Source organism: Balaenoptera borealis (assembly GCF_965194805.1).
Source record: "Balaenoptera borealis genome assembly, chromosome: 7".
In the NCBI taxonomy this organism is placed as follows: domain Eukaryota; kingdom Metazoa; phylum Chordata; class Mammalia; order Artiodactyla; family Balaenopteridae; genus Balaenoptera; species Balaenoptera borealis.
The window spans coordinates 28,677,560-28,697,581 of NC_138864.1; the positions used below are offsets into that span (position 1 = coordinate 28,677,560).

General features: G+C 31.7%; 1 protein-coding gene across 3 annotated transcripts in view; it reads right to left on the bottom strand.

Annotated features, from left to right (window-relative positions):
- The window catches only part of HGF (hepatocyte growth factor), a 116,160-nt gene that overhangs the window by 25,704 nt on the left and 70,434 nt on the right, over positions 1–20,022 (bottom strand). For all 3 annotated transcript variants that reach the window (XM_082399369.1, XM_082399370.1, XM_082399371.1), the window contains 7 exons: positions 18,125–18,163; positions 16,811–16,907; positions 14,202–14,276; positions 13,125–13,271; positions 12,514–12,620; positions 12,247–12,392; positions 1–9,821 (listed from right to left, as the gene is read on the bottom strand). The exon at positions 1–9,821 is cut by the window's left edge and continues 25,704 nt beyond it. In XM_082399369.1, coding sequence (XP_082255495.1) covers positions 9,645–9,821; positions 12,247–12,392; positions 12,514–12,620; positions 13,125–13,271; positions 14,202–14,276; positions 16,811–16,907; positions 18,125–18,163 — 788 coding nt within the window. In that variant the 3' untranslated portion in view covers positions 1–9,644. The remainder of the gene's footprint in view (positions 9,822–12,246; positions 12,393–12,513; positions 12,621–13,124; positions 13,272–14,201; positions 14,277–16,810; positions 16,908–18,124; positions 18,164–20,022) is intronic.

Below are 20,022 nucleotides of genomic sequence, written 5' to 3' on the forward strand. Positions count from 1 at the left end.
AAATGTAAAACAGATAGCTAGTGGGAAACTGCCACAGAACACAGGGAGATCAGCTCAGTGCTTTGTGTCCACCTAGAGGGGTGGGATAGGGAGGGTGGGAGGGCGACACAAGAGGTAGGGGATATGGGGATATATGTATATGTATAGCTGACTCACTTTGTGATACAGCAGAAACTAACACGCCATTGTAAGGCAATTATACTCCACTAAAGATGTTAAAAAAAAAAAAAAAAAAAAGCATCCCAGCATCTCTAAAACTTATTCAAGCCCCAAACACTTTGTTCTCAGCACAGCTTTTAGTGTCCTGCAGAATGGTGGTCTATGACAGACCAGTTTGGGTAAAGCTTACCTAAGTCAATGATGAAATATTCCCTATTTTAAGAAATGTCCATAGTTAAGAGGTTCTCAGTTTTCTTATTCATTTTTGTATTCTATAGGCTTCAGAACTAGGGAGTTCTACCTGATACCTAAACTGTCTGACAGAAATATCAATCTTATTTTTCCCAAATTCTTACTTTCTTAATCAGAAAAGTCTAAGCATTTATTTCCTCTCAGAATGACTCTGAACAGCCAAAGAAAGATGTTAAATCATATGTGCACCTTCTCTTCTCTACTTTAAAGAGACCTAATTAACTTTTATCATTCCATGGTGTCAAATTTCCACTTATTAAATATTTTATTATTATTCTTTTATAGAAAATAAAGTTTTAGGGTATAGTCTTATATTCCATACTGTCATTGCATTTGGATTTTAGCCACGTAAAAAATAAGATATCTGAAAAGTAGACAATATCTTGTAAAGTGCTAAAAATATATGGAAAAGAAACACAAAAATCCTTATCTGCCTTTTCTCCATTTCATTTTATTGTAACATATTACCTGAGTAGATTTCTCTCAATTAAGAAAACTCATCAAATGAAAATCCTTTGCTAATTAAGTAACAAAATTGTGAAACTTCTCAATGCACAGCAGATGTCATATTTGCACATAAGTATTGAGTGGACTGTTGTTGACTCAGAATTTTTTTGCAGTAATTGACATAATCCTTTTCCCCTAAAAGTTATGACATCAAGGCTTCATAAAAGAAAATCAGACGGTAAAATATTCACCAACATAATCAACATTATATTAGGTTGTATGAAGTAAATACCTGTATCCATTGGCGAACTAAAATCTAGTTTTCCATTTTTATTTTAATAACTACATTTACAAATATAAATGTAAAAACTCTTAAAGTTAATAATTCCTCTCTTTTCCAGCTGTATGTTCTAGTGTGTGAAATACAATAAGCTATTTTTAAATAGTCCCACTTACTAATTCAGATCTAAATAATGCAGTTAAATATAAAACCCCAATTTCTTAACCTTCAGTGAGAGTTGCACAATTTTTACAAACACTACAAAATCTCTGGATAATACTGATAAGCCCTCAAAAAGAGGATGGATTATAGAATATCAATAATTATAAAATATATATTGGGTATTACATGTAAGCACTGTGCAAAATAACGAATATACAAATATTAATAACAAGATATTGCTGATACCTAAGTGTCCATCGACAGATGAATGGATAAAGAAGGTGTGGCACATATATACAATGGAATATTACTCAGCCATAAAAAGAAATGAAATTGAGTTATTTGTAGTGAGGTGGAGGGACCTAGAGTCTGTCAGAGTGAAGTAAGTCAGAAAGAGAAAAACAAATACTGTATGCTAACGCATATATATGGAATCTAAAAAAAAAAAAAAGGTTCTGAAGAACCTAGGGGCAGAACAGGAGCAAAGACGCAGACGTAGAGAATGGACTTGAGGACTCAGTGAGAGGGAAGGGTAAGCTGGGACGAAGAGAGTGACATGGACTTATATATACTACCAAATGTAAAATAGATTGCTAGTGGGAAGCAGCCGCACAGCACAGGGAGATCAGCTCGGTGCTTTGTGACCACCTAGAGGGGTGGGATAGGGAGGGTGGGAGGGAGACGCAAGAGAGAGGAGATATGGGGATATATGTATATGTATAGCTGATTCACTTTGTTATAAAGCAGAAACTAACACACCATTGCAAAGCAATTATACTCCAATATAGATGTTTAAAAAAAAAAAAAAGACATTGCTGATGTCTCCAAGGAGCTTAAAGTGAGTGGAGGTAGACTGAACATTAAAAACAAAGCAGAATACGTCAGCTGACTTTATGCAGAAATTTTGCAAGCCAGAAGAGAGTGATAAAATATATTTAAAATGATGAAAGGAAAAACCTAAAACCAAGAATACTCTACCTGCAAAGCTATCAATCAGATTTGAAGGAAAAATAAAGAGGATTACAGACAATAAAATGCTAAAAGAATTCAGCAGCACTGACTTTACCACAACGTTAAAGGAATTTCCCTAAGGGAAAAAGAAAAGACCAACACTAGAAAGATGAAAATAATGAATATTGTTTGGCATCCACAAAAACATGTGGACGCTAAACAATATGCTACTACATAACCAATGGATCACTAAAGAAATCAAAGAAGAAATTTTAAAATACCTGGAGAAAATGAAAACAAAAATACAACAATACAAAACCTGTGAGACACAGCAAAAGCAACTCTAAGGGGGAAGTTTATAGTGATACAAGCCTACCTCAGAAAACAAGAAAAATCTCAAATAAGCAGCAAAACCTTACACCTAAAGCAACTAGAAAAAGAACAAACAAAACCCAAAGTTAGTCGAAGGAAAGAAATACTGAAGATTAGAGCAGAAATAAATGAAATAGAGACTTTAAAAACAATAGGAAAGATCAATGAAGCTAAGAGCTGGTTCTTTGAAAAGTTAAATAAAACTGATAAACCTTTAGCCACATTCATCAAGAAAAACAGAAAGAGGACACAAAACAATAAAATCAGAAATGAAAAAAGAAAAGTTACCATCAACATCACAGAAATACAAAAGATCATAAGAGATTACTATAAACAATTATATGCCAATAAAATGGACAACCTCGAAAAGATGGATAAATTCCTAGAAACAGACAATCTCCTAAAAGTGAATCAGAAGAAATAGAAAATATGAACAGACCAATGACCAGTAATGACTTTGACTCAGTGATAAAAAACAAATCCCCAACAAAAAAAAGTCCAGGACCAGATGGCTTCACAGGTGAAGTCTACCAAACAGTTAAACAATTAATACTTATCCTCCTTAAACTATTCCCAAAAATTGAAGAGGAAGGAACACTTCTGAAATCATTCTATGACCAGCACCACTCTGATACCAAAACCAAAGACACCATGAAGAAAAAAAAAAAATACAGGCCAATATCACTGATCAACATAGATGCAAAAATCTTCAACAAAATATTAGCAAATTGAATTCAACATTATATTAAAAGGATTATATACCATGATCAAGTGAGATTTATCACAGAGATAGAAGGATGGTTCAATATCCACAAATTGGTCAATGTGACATACCACATTAACAAACTAAAGAATAAAAATCATATGATCATCTCAATAGATGAAGAAAAAGCTTTGCCAAAATTCAACATTTATTTATGATAAAAACTCTTAACGAAATGGGTAGAAGGAAATACCTCAACATGATAAAGGCCATGTATGACTAACCTACAGCCAACATCACACTCAATGGTGAAAAGCTGAAAACATTTTTTCTAAGATTAGGAACAAAACAAGGGTGCCCACTCCTGCCACTTTTATTCAACATAGTATTGGAAGTCCTAGCCACAGCAATCAGAGAAGAAAAGAAGTAAAAGGAAACCAAACTGGACAGAAATAAGTAAAACTGTCACTATTTGCCGATGACATGATACTAGATATCGAAAACCCTTAGACACCAGTAAAAAGCTATCTGAACTAATAAATGAATTCAGTAAAGTTGCAGGATATAAAATTAACAAATAATTCTAAAATTGTATGGAAATACAAAAGACCCCAAATAGCCAAAACAATCTTCAGAAAGTAAAACAAAGCTGGAGGTACAGTCCTGCATGATTTCAAACTATACTATAAAGTAATGGTGATCAAAAGAGTATGGTACTGGCACAAAAAAAGACACATAGAACAATGGTTCAGAACAGAGACCCCAGAAATGAACCCACGCTTATATGGTCAATTAATCTATGACAAAGGAGGCAAGAACAGCCCCTTCAATAAATGGTGTTGGCTAAACTGGACAGCTATATGCCAAAGAATCAAACTGGACTACTTTCTCACATCATGTACAAAAATAAACTGAAAATGGATTAAAGACTTAAACATAAGGCCTGAAACCATAAAACTTCTAGAAGAAAACATAGGCAGTGTGTCTTTCACATGGATCTTAGCAATATTTTTTGATATGTCCTCAAGGGAAACAGAAGCAAAAATAAACAAACGGTAATCCATCAAACTAAAAGGCTTTGGCACAGTGAAGTAAACTATCAACAAAATGAAAAGGCCAACTGAATAGGAGAAGATATTTGGAAATGATATATCTGATAAGGAGTTAAAATCCAAACTATATAAAGAACTCATTCAACTCAACATCAGAAAAACAAACAACCTGATTAAAAAATGGCAGAGGACCTGAATAGACATTTTCCCAAAGAAGACGTCCAACAGGCACATGAAAAGATGCTCAATATCACTAATCATCAGGAAAATGCAAATCAAAACTACACTGAGATATCGCCTCGCACCTGTCAAAATGTCCATTTTCAAAATGATTATATATAACAAGACTTGCCAAGAATGTGAAAAAAAGGGAACACCCATGCACCATTGGTAGGAATGTAAGTTTTTAAAGCCATCATGGAAAACAGTGTGGAGGTTCCTCAAAATATTAAAAACAGAATTAACATACGATCCAGCAATTCCACTCCTGGGTATATATCCAAATAAAATGAAAACATTAATTCAAGAAAAATATGCACCCCTATGTTCATTGTAGCATTATTCACAATAGACAAGGTATGGAAGCCACCTAAGTGCCCATGGATAGAAGAATGGATAAAGAAGAAATCGTAAATATATACCATGGAATATTACTCAGCTGTAAAAAAAGGAATTAAATCTTGCCTTTTGCGACAACATGGATAGACCCTGAGGGTATTGTGCTAAGTGAAATAAGTCAGATAGAGGAAGACAAATGCTGTATGATTTCACTTACATGTTAACTCTAAAAAAAAGATAAATGAACAATCATAATAAAACAGAAAGTCATAAATACAGAGAAAAAATTAATGTTGTTGCTGGGTTGGGGGGGTGGGTAAGGGAGCATGGGGGAAATAACACAGTATAGGTTTAGGATAGAATGGAGTTTTAGAAAAGAGTGTAAAAAAATCAAAATTTAGAAAAATCGAACAGGATATACATTTGAAATATTCTTACTGACACCGAAAAAGATTGAGTACATATATTCTGCTTGGACCATTATCATCAAGAAGATTAAGTATTTTATAATGGGCTCTAGAATTAGATACATTAATCATCACTTGAGATAAGTATCTATGCCAGAAAAATTAGTAGAGCAACCTTTTGGAGGGAGAGGCAGTATAGTATAACTTGAAATAGGCAATGGTGTTACAGAACTCTTTTTGTTTAGATCAGTTTATAATTAGTTCTTCCAATTTTGCTTCCAATTTGAATGAAATGAGTGAATTTGATTCATATTTATTCTGAATTTAATGCATATTTTGAAGATATATTCCAAATTGATTAATTGAATTATAATTCCCTTTGTAATATATAGTGATATGGTAAAGAAATTCAGATGATCATTCAGGACAACACTATATATATATATATTTATATATAAGCAAATTATATCATAGTACCACTCTAGCAAATATGAAGAATGAATAATTATATTTTGCAGTGGGAGAAATTGAAGTGCATAGAGATTAATAGTTTACTGAAGACCACTGACATTACCATAGATACAAGTTGGAATAGAATAATATTTTTTTGTCTTAGTTCTATAGACAGGTTACATGACATTTCTTGCAACAAAGCATATGTAATTTCTGTCAATGAGATCATTGTTGTTGTTTTCTGCATTAGGCCCTAGAGCAGATTCAAATATATCCATGTATATAACTAAAATAAGAAAAAGAGAGCATTTTGATAAAATATTTTATTATTATTAATAATAATATAATCATGGTTATAAAAATAACAACTTTATTAACTACAGAAAATGTATATACACGTCATAACCACAGTGTTCCCCTTTTGGGTAAGCATCCAGCTATACCACTCAATAGGCAGATTATCTATTTCCTATTTACACACAAGACAAACAGTCATAACATCCACAGTATTCCATTTTCAGTTTCCTAAAGACAGAAACTTTCTGTGCAAATGGAAATGAACCTACTTAAAATTACACTGTCAAGATTTTCAGGGTCCAGAGAATTTTAACATTTTTTTTGTATTAGTAAATTCTTAGCTGAAAATTCAGTTGAATATTGAAAGATAAATTCTTATTGGATTTTATTGTGAAAAGTAATTTATTCACATAAAGACTATATCTCATTTAAAATAACTTTATTTCTCAAATGAATTTGTCTATAAATATGGGATATAATTGATTGAAAGTAGTTCTTTTTTGGACCAAGTCAATTTAAAAGTTTTTTAGTATGAGAGTTTACTAAAATTCTTTACTTCATGATCCCTATATTGAAAAACCACTATTTCTTTTTAAAAAATGTTTACAAACAACAAGAAAATTCCTGACAGCAATTTCTTATTTCTTGACAGTGTTTTTTTCAAGAGAATGTTGTGGCTATAACATTCACTTTGTACAGTACCATTGGTACCAACAAGAAATATTCACAGGAATAAGTGAAATACAATTTTGCTATCACATGTCATTATTGTTATTTTTCTTGCCTTCCAGTGTCTCACATTTCCCATAGTTTGAAACACTTAGATAGCAAGCAAGAGCCTGTTAATACTAGAGATTGACTCAATATAAACCATTGTACTGAGGACCTGCCCACAGCAGATAGGTAAAAGTCATTACACATTTTACAATAAAATTAAAGAAGTATACAAAAGGATTATCATCCCTTCTGCACGGCAGAGGCATTACGACAAATATTTTAATTTTACATTACTATTCCTGGTAGACATAAGAAAATGTCCACAATTATAACAGCATATAACCATTATTCAAACAGCCAAAATAAAAATAACATTGAAAACTTCTCATTTAAAAGATCTTTTTTCCATGACTCGAAATGGATTTTTAGATAAATTGGATTTTTAATTTTTCTTTGTAGTTTATTAAGAAAAGAATGCCCAGGAAATAGTATCTTTCACCAGAGAAAAATGACATGATTATTCCCTGTTGTACCACCTAAAATAACATGGGTCTTGTTCATCTTGCTTTTATGATCAATTCCATCAATCTCCTCCTATTAAAAGGAAACTCTCAAAGAAAGAACTGCATTTTACACATGTCTGATGGTTTGTTGGTGGTCTTGTTTTTACCCTTTAATAAAATGGAAAACACTGAGTTCAAAATGTCTATAAAGTTAGCTTCATTTTGTATCTAGGCCATCCCTATCTCTCTGTGGAAATTTAGAGGAAAAGACATAAAAGAAATATTTTAAAATGTGAGTATTTAAAAGACTTACAATTCAGTAAATGTTTTACAAATATCATTAATATGTGACAATAAAATTTTGCCATTTAGCAAGAAGAAACTGAAAAATACTTTAATATTTAGACAATATGCCTTTGAAATTTCTGTATGTTAATTATAATGGTATATTACACAAGGGAGAGAGAAATACAATCAGATAAGCCGGTATGGACTAGCAACTTGTTGGATCTCTCTTTGCTTTCACTGTTTCTTGATACCAGCACAGATCTTATTACAGAAAATAAATAAATAAAATGGCACAATTTGGAAAAACATTTCTGGATTTGCTGCCCTCTACTCTGTGGACTAAGCTCTTGAGTAAAGTGAAAACCATTTTACTCAAGATGGAACATTGTCTTATGGAGCTTTTAGAGCATCATTTGAATCCCTGGCCTTAATTGAGACCATCCAAAAGAAACAAATTAGAGAAATGGAAATAGTAGATTCAAAATATTCAAATAATTATTTTTAGAGAACTTTTATACAGGAATATTTTGTGAAAATTCAGAACCTATCCTATTGCTCTTTGTTATTTCATTTCTTGGCAAATACATGATCTTTAGCTAATCATGACTAATACAACAATAAGTATGATTTGGTTGTTATCATACAGAATACAAAATCTGAATATTTCCCATGCAATAGGAAAGATCTATGTAAAATAAAGATAAAATTAAGATTTTTTGATAAAATATCTCATTCAGCAGATTTAACTGTACTTTAAAAAATAACTGAATACAGAGTTTAGACAGGCTAGTTCCTTTCCTTTCCTTTTACATTTTTTTCCTTTACTTGACTAAAGTTTTATTAGGCTAAAAGACTTCCAGGTAGAGAAAAGTATTCTGACTTCTTTCTTCAATATATATTTTAATGCATAATTTGATAAAAAGCTATTTACAAATTTTGGAGACATGGAAATTTTCCTCTTAAATATTGTTTTTAATTTAAAGAAGGTGAGATAGAAGCCAATCACAGCAGCAAGTCTTAGAGTTAACATATTTAAATACATTTTAAAGACCAAAACACTTTTAAACTTCAATTAGTCATCTCAGAATTTTTTAAATACTTTAGGAAAAAAGATCTAAAAACATCTTGCATAAATAATTGTCCCTAAATTTGAAGGAAAGAAATAATACTAATACACATATTAGCCTCTTCTCTTTAAGAATTAGAAACTACGTAAAATAACTTGGATGATAAATATACGTAAGAACCTATGTTAGGTGTTATTTAATTTCGCAGGTCATGACCACACCTCACATGCCAACCAGTAGAGGCCATCTGCAGATTATGGATGGAGGATGATCTAGTCACTTCTATCTTGCACCTTTCCTTAATATTTCTACTGGTCTTTAGAAATTTTTATATTTTTCTTAAGGAAAAACTATAAGTACACAATTTCAGAACATTTAGGGGTTATATTAGATACACTACAATTTGAACTGTAGTGCATGCACATGTGTACCCAGGCATTTGTGTATAGGTGTATGCTTTTGTAAAGAGTATATGTACCAGTATTACAGGATACATGGTGAGGAGAAATGAATGAAATATAATGTATGGCATATTAAAGGTAATATAATTTAATATAGAGTTACAATTTAAGGACACAAGATATAAATTGTTTTTGTGAGGTTGAAATAATGTTTAACTTATGGCTTATTATTGAGAAACTAACCTTGGAAAGCAGCCGAGAGAGATTAGTTGATCTTTTCCATTATATCTTTAGCATCCAGCAATTATACCTTTGCATTTTTTAATCCATTCAAGTATCTTCAGGAGATATGTTACTACACTTGCATGTACCTTAATTCACTTCAACATTTACAAAATAACACTGACAAACAAAACAACAGAAAACACCCATAAATATTAGTGAGTATCTTAACAAACATGACACTCAAGTAGTTGTCTTGGGATTTTTTAAGTTACATTTTAATTCCATGTTCTCTGAAATCTTCATGTAAAGGAGAGTTGTATTATTGGAAGCTTCAGACAGAGTTACATCAGCTACGACTGTGGTACCTTATACGTTAATATAATTTTGTGTATCCATTTTGCATAATATGCCACTCGGACAAAAATACCAGGACGATTTGGAATGGCACATCCACGACCAGGAACGATGACACCAAGAACCATTCTCATTTTATGTTGTTCACAAACCAGTGGGCCACCATAATCTCCCTAGGAAGAAGACATGCAACAATAACAACAACAAAGTATTATTTTAGAAATAAAAATTGACAATTCATTAACATTTCCTCTCAAAACATTAACATCTCAAATATACATATGTGCAAAAAAAGAGAATAACTTCAATTGAAATATGAAGACATAAAATTGATGTACTAGACCATGGTTGTCTTTCTGTTGGACTGAGATAAGTACAAAAGCTCAAAGTGTTCTATCATGTGTAGTTATCATTTAAGTATGACTTGTCTTTTCTAAAATAGTCACTCATGTTTTAAAGTGGTTTTTGCCTTTGTTGAATGCAGACTAATTAACACATGACCATTGATAGCTCTTTAAGAAGATAGATTTCATATTTATTTTGACTTTCTTCTGATGTTCAAAGTATGTTCAATATAGAAAATTTGGAAAATGTAGAAAAATACACATATCCAAAAACTCACCTGTAATCATACAGTTTTAATGATTAACCCACATTAAGTTTTCTCTTATTTCTAATTTTTTTCCTTTCCCTCAATCCTGCCCCCAGAATGATTTTAACAGTTAAATAAAAACTTGTAGGTGGTAAAATAATTCTGTTTACTATGTGGAAATTGCTTTTCCAGGCAGAAAGAAGGAATGTTTCTCCACTTAGTGTTAGTAGTTAATATAGTTATATTTATATTTTTTTCCCCTTTGTGGAAGGTAGTCTGTGATATCATGGCATTTCTTGTATGGTAATCCTGTTGTATCATCATATATAGATAGGTGATAGATAGATGAAAGATGAATAGATTGATAAAGTGATTCGTGTGTATATTTTTATATACCTATGTTTATACACATTGTTATATATGATCATTAAAAAATGCTGCATCACTTTTTTGTGCCATGTAGCCTTCCTAGGATTGCAGTGACTAATTTTGGGCATCTTTGTATTTAGAAGAGTGCTTCCGACTATCTTAATTTTCCCCCAGTAGTGATGTGATGAGATAAAACTAAACTACTGCAAAATTTAGTTCTGTAATACAGGCGGAAAGAAGAGAGCTATTAACATTCTATGACAGAGAAAATCAAGGTGGGGGTGAAATAGAAGATAAAACACTAAGGAAAATAGTTTAGTCAAAGAGACTTCATATAAACTCTGCCACAGGTGTTAATCTGGTTTTTAAATTAATGCACCAGTGATTACTGATATGAACTCTTCAAATCAATTCATTTTGAGAATTGATTTTGAGGGACTTTCACTAAATGTGATGCTATTGCTATTATACAAATGTTTAGGAGATTTCATTTTTAGGTGTCTAGATTTCCCTGGTTTGGTGATTATATTACCCTGTTTCAAATATCAGTGATGTAAAAAAAAAAATTCTGGAGGATGAGTGCATTTTTGAGAAGTGGCTGAATCAATTTGATTGACTGTAAATATAGATAAAAATAACAAATATGTGATAAATTTTTCAGTGCTAAAGTTAGGAATCTAAGAATGTATAGATGACAAACCAGATTACAGGCTATTCCTGAAGAGCAGATGTCAAAGTAGTAATGGCAGTAGGGCTGGGATAAGTGCAAGCTTTCTAAATATCTCAAAGATCTGGTCTAGCTCAAAACTTTGTGTTTACAGAACTCAGTAATAAGTAAACAAATAGATAGATATATTTATAGATAAATAATTCTTTCTCCTAGTAGATTTTCATTTGTGATGAAAATCTTAGTGATACTGATTTACTGGAAAAAACACCAAATTTGAAAGTGGTTATAAACACATAATCAGTTTTTAATTGTATTATTTTAATGCAATTTTTAAAATTCATTAACTTAAAAACATCAAAAATAACAGTTTAACAGCTTGTCTATGTGAAATAGGGATAGGAACACTGCCAAGTGGAAAGAACAGTTGCTTAACAAATGAAAATGTCCAAGCTCTTAAAATCATAAACTTTGACCTTTTGGTTTTTTAAATAGAATTTGTTTAAACACACACACACACATATACACACACACACACACTGGCTTAACCAAAAACATATTTAAAAGTTTAAAAGCAGGCATGTCTCTCTTACTAAAATTAATAGAGTTAAGTTAGAATTTGGGAAGATCAGATACATTTAGAAAAACATTAGAAAAATGCAAGCTATTGTATCAAACTGCATATTGGATACTTATAATTTGAACAGCTTTCTCTTAGAGTTTTGGCTGTATTATTTTCTTGTTTTTTGAGAGACAAATGTCATCTTCATTTGCTGCTAATGAAACATGGATTGCTTCACTATTTAGCTAAAAAAAAATGTACAAGGATAATAAGGGTTATCTTTTTCAATTCCTCTCTCTTAGAACAGGTTGGTGTACAATGATTCTCATTTGAGAAAAATAGAAAATATAAACACAAGAAACTATGCTATCTATCACATACTCCTTATGTAAAAATCTCCGTTTTTACCTCGCATGGTCCTGATACAATATTTTCAGCCCCAGCACATATTTCAGACTCATTCAGAGTCACCTTCCCTTGATGATATTGGCTGCATTTCTCATTCCCCATAATATAGAGATGTGCTACTCGTAATAGACCGTCCGAGTTGATCACTAGAATGGCGCAAAATATGTACAGTTAATGAGCACAGGGTAAGGTAAGAAAAATAAACAAATATAAAATATTTTTACAAAATACATATGATACTGCCTTATCTTTCTAAAAATAGCTTACATCCAGTGTAGCCCCAGCCATAAACACTGCAAGTGGTTTTTTCAGGAATTGTGCACCCATAATTAGGTAAATCAATTGTACTAACAAAATCATCCAGAACAGCAGGCCTGAAAAGAGAAAATATAATGGTAAGTAACCTTGATTGGATTCAACACAAAATTAACATATTAAAATGTAGTGTGAATGTTTAATATGATTCATTTAGAGAGAATAAACAATTTTGCTTCGGAGTAGGTAGTAGAGAAATGAATATTTACTTACAAATATTTAAGAATAAATGGTCACTGCTATTTTTTTAATCATTATTTTACCTGTTAAAGTTATCATATAATTGCTCACTAACCTTTGGTTTTAGAGCAGGCTGATCATACTGTTGGTCCAATTTCATTTATTCACTTTTGAAAAATTTGAAAATGCCCCTCTCTTTGCCTCTGTACACACACACACACACACACACACACACACACACACACACACACACACACACACCATGTGACATATGCTTTTATAATACATCTACATGAGAGAGAAAGAATAAGAACATAGTTGAAGAAAAAGCTTCAACAATTCCATTCTATGTTAAAAATATGAAACTATCTAAAGGAACTCACCTAGCCAGCTTCAGTAATACCAGATCTGATCCTTCCGGCCCATATACCAGTTGGGTAACATTTAGAACCTGTTTGCGTTTCTCATCTCCTCTTCCATGGACATCATGAATTCCAAGCCAAGCTTCATAATCTTTCAAGTCTTTGTTTCTAAGTAAAAAATTAACATATAAAATATAACTTTAAAATATGTAATATTAATCACATATATTGTTATATTAGCTTATAAGGGCAGATAAATAACCTAAATTTAAACTTTAAAATATAATAAAGAACAACACATTTGTTACGGGAGATTCTGAATACTACAAGAACATATAAGCAGGAAGAACCTTTAAATTGCTGAAATTCTAAATGGCTTTTTTTTTTTCGAAAACTTGCTTATTCTTGCTAGAGAGTAGGTCATTTATGAGACATTCTCAGGTAAAGCACATTACATGAGTTATAATTTATTGCAAATTTTCCTTTTTATCTCAAATGTGTGTGTTTGGTTTGTTAATAGGGATTGAATATATATATATATATATTTTACAGGGATTGAATATTTATACTAACAAAATCAATGTGACCTTAATGGGAATCAAGGAGTAAGCTTACAAATGCTACCTCCTTATCTTTTCCTTAGGCTAATTTCCATTGAAAATTATTCTCAGTATTATTCTGAGGCTGGTTCTACATAAGAAAGAAGTGAGGATTGAGAGAAGTTTGTTGATAATTCAGAAAAAGAATATCTAGAAGTATACAGTGCAAGAAGGAGGTTGGGGTAAAAATTATTAACATAATTCTAGCAAAATTTTTCCTCAAATGAGAGTAGTGCCAATCGTGGAAAGAGGTGAACAGAAGTAGTACCCATAAGTAAGTATCAATTAAGTCAAGGTAAATTTTATAAGCTAAATCTAAAAAAAGAAATTATAAGTCAAGGTAAATTTTATAAGCTAAATCTAAAAAAAGAAATTAATTTGTTCACCCTATGCTGGTGAATCTCTGTTAAATGAATACACATTCTAAGCCTAAAGCTAAGTGGAAGCCATACATATTTTCAAATGCTCAAAACAAATATTGGTTTCAGAAATACTTTACCGAGAAGGGAAACACTGTCTTGCAGTAAGAATCCAACTTTCCTTTATCAATGATCCTCCACAGATATGTTTATTTCTAAGAGAAAGAGGAAAGAGAAACAAGTAACGTCTGTGCAGAAAGGGTGCCTGCCAATTAATGCAAAACCTATGGCTCCATTTGTTAAACACATTGAGAGAAAAATGTAGACATTAACCCAACTAGAATAAAACGAGTAATCCTTTTATCAGAAGGATGATATTTGATGATTATAGCATTAGAACTTTTTTTCATAATGTGATTACAATTTTATGAAAGCAACTTTATTTTTATATGAGGAACGCTGTCACTACACACGAAGATCCATTCCCAACACATATGTTCACGTGTGTGTGTGTGTCTATCCTTGTGAGAGAAAGTATGTGCTACAAATATAGGATAATTAGACCTATTTTAAATTCAGTGTTTCATTATGAAAACTGCAAATTTGAGTTTTTATTTAAAATCTGAAAACCATCGGGTGGTAACCATATATAATATTTATGCGCTATTCCCTTCTTTCATTACCATTATGTAGTTCTGATATATTAACTTAGAGTATAACTGAGTTTGAGTAATTTGTTTGTTCAGCTTAAGACCAACAATATAACATTTATTTATAAAATCAAAACAATTTTGCAAGACAGATCTAGGAAATTATAAAATATTTGTAGAGAATAATAAATACTAGAATATTTACTTGATGTATCCAAAATCTGTAAATCCATTATTTTTTGGCAGACACATGGAAAAAAGTACAACTATTCACAATTTACATTTCCAAAGCGTACAGATGTTCAGTGCTTCAGAGGGTAATAGAATAAGATTCCCAGACTAAGACCACAGTTATTTATGGCCTGTACCACACAGAAGGTTAAGAATATATATCGAGTTTGAATCTCTATTCCTCTCTGTGAGTTTTGGAAGAATAGCTAAACAGCTGTTGTTACTAAGAACTTGGATTTAAAAGGAAAAGTACTTTTTAAAAAAAAAGTTTATACTACTCTGATCTGATGAAAAACAGTTTCACCTGCTTCTCCAAGGATGGAGACTTCCAAAGGAAGTCTCCTTTGAATAAGAATAAATTGAAAAGTATTTGCCTTTTTTTTTCCTCGAGTAATGAGATTTGCAAAGATCCTCTAATTAGTTCAAAGATGTAGATTCTTGAAACATTTTCTATAATAAAGAAAATAAAACACTCCCCCCCCAAGTTTTACAGCCTTCATTAAGCCTTCATATTGCACAATCAGCTTTAATATTCTGGTGAGTTTCATAAATCTATTTTGGTACTACACACCCAGGACAGCTACCCTACAATTATCAACATAAATATTTATAAAAATTGATGAGTTACTCCTTGAAAGAAAGATACACTAAAAGAGAACTTTAGGCCATCTTCTACCTGGTATCTAAAGTCATATATATATATCAAAGGATATAAACTTCATGCTTGTTAAGAATTGACTTAATTTAAAAAAACTTCAGTTTCAAGTTGTCTCTATTCTAATTTAATGCCACTGTGATTTGGTTATGGTTAAAAAAAATGGATTTTCTTCCTCTATTCTAGGAGGCTAGAGGTAAAGGAACAGGGAGGGTTTCCAAAAAGAGGAGATATTCCAGTTGGTATTTAAAGAATGAAAGGTTTTCCAGGCATAAAATACAGAGGAAGAAAGCTACAACATACAGTGGGAACCACAGCACAAAGGCTCGGAGAGAGAAACATGGGGTGTCTTGAAAACAAGGGAGAATGTGGTTAGAATTCAGGTGCACTTTGGCGTATGTTGCATGATGAGGTTCCAATACAGATAGATATAGACAAAGATATTTTAACATTCTGATTACCATACAGTATAATATGTGTAGTATATAGAAAGTTGTATGATCAGGTTTTAAGCTAACTCCTGTTTTCAATATTTAATTCTTACAACATAATTACTAATCTTAATTTTGTATAATAGTATATTTTGAAAAATTTTACATAGAACATGGCATTGATTCTTACAACATTGAGAAATAGACATGTCAAGAATTTTTTTATCCACACTGAATATTATAATTTCAAGACTGTTCAACTATCAGTATAATTTGTTAATCTTTTCCTTAATGATGAAATGTTCTAGAATTTTAAATTATTGCTATTTTTCATTAGAATGACAATAAAAAAGTCAGAAATTAAAAACAAATATAAAATTTTTGATATGATTGTACATAGACAAGTTAAAAAATAATCTCATAATATACTAGATTGGGAAATTAATAATATAAGTATTATAACTATATGGTGATATCAAGGTATAGGTAGGTTCTCTGTGTAGTTGTCTTTTGCTTTACGAGAACTGAAGTGCCACATCAGGGTCAATGCAAACACATATGGGACCTTTGTAAGCATTTAAAATGGCACCATCTCTGGAGGCACAAATTGCAAAATCCATGGCTTTTGGCAAGCAGAACGTGATTAGTCCCCTCTTGTGCCCCCCCTCATACAGGTGCCTTGTGGAGGGCACAACCTGCACGACTACACATGGCCGTACTGCTGAGAATATAACTTTTGCAAATAATCCAGATATGTATGATTTGTGTCTATTAATAATTACCTGTATTTCAAACTAACCATCCATCCTACATTTGTTCGTGTTGGAATTCCATTTACAACTCGCAATTGTTTTGTTTTGGCGCAAGATATTACAGGATCTAAAAAGAGGACCAAACATAACATTTTGATAACACATTTTGAAATAATCCATGCCTCTCAGCTTTCTTTAGTGCAATGGTAACTACACAGATGTAACTACTGTAATTGTGTCAGAAGAACATTTTGGACAAAAGAAGGTAAATAGCATAACTACAGTGCCAAATCAGGCCCAAAATGTTTGCTATCCTCATCTAAGTAGATGGGTAACACAGAAAAACTAATCAACTCAAGGTCAACAGCATTACCATGATAGTGACAGTGGCTTTGCTCACTATGTACAAGTTCTTCAGGTCTAACATTAATTGTATTTCCCTTAACAACCTCAACATAAAATGGAACAATGTTATTTACAGTGCTTATTTCTAAATGTCAATGAAAAGCAATAGCCTAAGTGAAAATAAAAAAACTATATTTGGTTTATTACTCCTGAATTTGTATAGTAAGAATGTAGAACCATTTTGCAACATGTTACCAAAGTTATATTAACTGAAATTTTATCCAAATGACATAATTATGTCTAAATCATTATGTCCAAATGATATAATTCAGAATTCTTTGAAGTAAACTTTTTCCTGACCCTCCTCTGTGTTCCTTGCCTTATCCTTTCCACTCTTGTCCATGGTCTAAAATAGATTTCCATTTGCTCTTCAGCCTGGGACACAGCAGGTGGTCTCTTAAATCAAAACATTTGAGTAACTTCCTTCAGCCCAAGAAATGTGTGAAAATCAGATACAAGCAGCTCCCAACAGATTTTCTTAAGCTGAGGATTAACTGAACCTCTCAGATTGTGTCATCTTTTGCCTCCTAGAGCATGCAAAGAGCTTTAAAGATAGAGCAGGATAAAGACACTGCATAACTTTCCAATCTTCGGGTTTCATTCTTTCTGACTGTAGCATCCTGATTTAATTTAAAGGATGGTGAAAGTCCAATGGATACCTTCTGCCCCCAATTAGGTAAAAGCAATATACATGCTTTTTTCAAAGTTAAATATAACATATTTTGTGACAGAGCATTGAATTTTGATATTCACTATGCAGTTGCCTTTGTAACACCTTTACACATGCACACAGAAAAAAAATGTTCAAATAAAATAAAATAGATTATTTTATTTTTATGATGGAACTTTATATAATGATGTTATTTTTCTATGAAGAAAATAATGACATCATTTCTGACACATAGAGACTCAGATATATTATTTTGAAAGATTACTTACGGTCTAAATTGACTATTGTAGGTGTGGTATCACCTTCACCTGTAAAAACAAATATATATGTATATACATAATTTTTACATACATATTTCTGTTATATACAACCAGAATTGTGTATTGAAATCCAAACATCCATGAATGGATAATTTACTACAATTCTTTACATTTTATTCAAAAATAAAATGCAATAATACTCTTTTGAGTAATTATGTATCGCTTTTAGACAAAGTTGAAAGCATGCACCTACTGGTAGTGGGTCATGTGAGGAAAGCCCTGTTTTATGACTGTGAAGGTTATCAGGTATGTGGTTTGATGGATGTTGGCAGTTTGAATTACACTGCTAGCAACAAGGAGCTGCCTCATTCTCCCAAGATGCCAAACATCGTACACAATGAACATTCCACCGAACAGCACTAATGCTTGTTATTGTTTACTTGGGCCATTCATATAGATAAACTATGTAGCTTTACTGTAATTTGACCCATTTATATTTTTTCTGAAAATTACTTTTCTTTTATATGGTTAAGGATAATTAAAACTTCCTATGTTTCAGAAAACTTTTTTAAGAATTCGAGAAGATAGAAATCAAGGTCACTCATGGAAAAAGAGGGATAGCCAAATATAATTATGTTTTGTTAGCATATTTCAAAGACTGGTTTTTCTAGGTAGTAAGGGGAAAAATATTTAAAAAAAAGAATACCAGAAACTGCAAATAAATTATAACTAAAACTTCATACTTACTTCTTTTTTACAACCTCCCTACTGAGTGGGGTTTAATTGCTGCCAAGAGAAAGGCTTGGAGGATGCTAGGATTTGAAAATACTTAAGTAGTAATGAATGAGGTACAAGACATTTCCTGGAATTTAGTGTGTGACTGTCCAGAATTGATGACATAGAGTTTAGTCAGGCATTGTTTAGACCCAGCTGGTTGTTAGTCTCTGGAAGTGCCCTGAGCTCAAATAAACTGGCAACAAAACAAAAATGGCATATGGATTCCTTTGTAATAGATGCAAATTTGATTTTTATTTATGGGAAATCTTGAGAAAAATTAATACATGCTAAAGCATTTTTATTTATGTCCATTTTCCAGATCTAGATATTTTAAGTGAATAAGTGTAAAGGTGAACATACAAATTTCATCATTTCCCTTTCCCTTTAGTTTATCCTTGGGGATGGTTTTGTCTTAGAGTCAGCTGAGGTCATTGTTTTAGTTTACAGTACAAATTAGGATGGAGGCCGACTGTGGTCATTAAAACAACAAGGATATTTCTTTTTCCACTCAAGTTAATTACATAAAAATTCTAAAATAAAAAATTAGATTATTTATTCTTTGTATCGTTTGTGGTGAGAAAGACTACACTATTCATTGTATTCTTAATTGCATATCAAGTTTCCTATTTCTAGGCATCAAGTTAATACATCAACAAAGTATTTCGTTCATTATTGTACCTTACTAAAATATTTAAATTTTTAAAAATGTAAAGATCTTATCATTTAGGGGCTTTAATAATTAAGAGTATATATATAGATTTTCCTCTAAGCCAATATTTCTCACAATTTAGAACAAGCTGCATTACCACTTAAAATCAGATTTCTAGAGATTCTGGGTTGCTGGTTAGATTATGAATTTTTTGAAAGCATTCTAGTTTCTTCTGCTTTCTAGGCCTTTTCCATTTTACCTTAAAATACTATTTTCACTTCTCCTCTTTTACTTTTCCCTTACGTCTCCACCATAGTACTCAAATCTGAACAACTATATATGATACAAATCTTACTTTATATTGATTCACCTTAAACTTGAAGAAGGAAAACATGTCAATGATAAAAGTTTTTCCTATGGAAGTGTAGGGGTGTGTGTGAGTGTGTGTGTGTGTGTGTGTGTGTGTGTGTGTGTGTGTGTG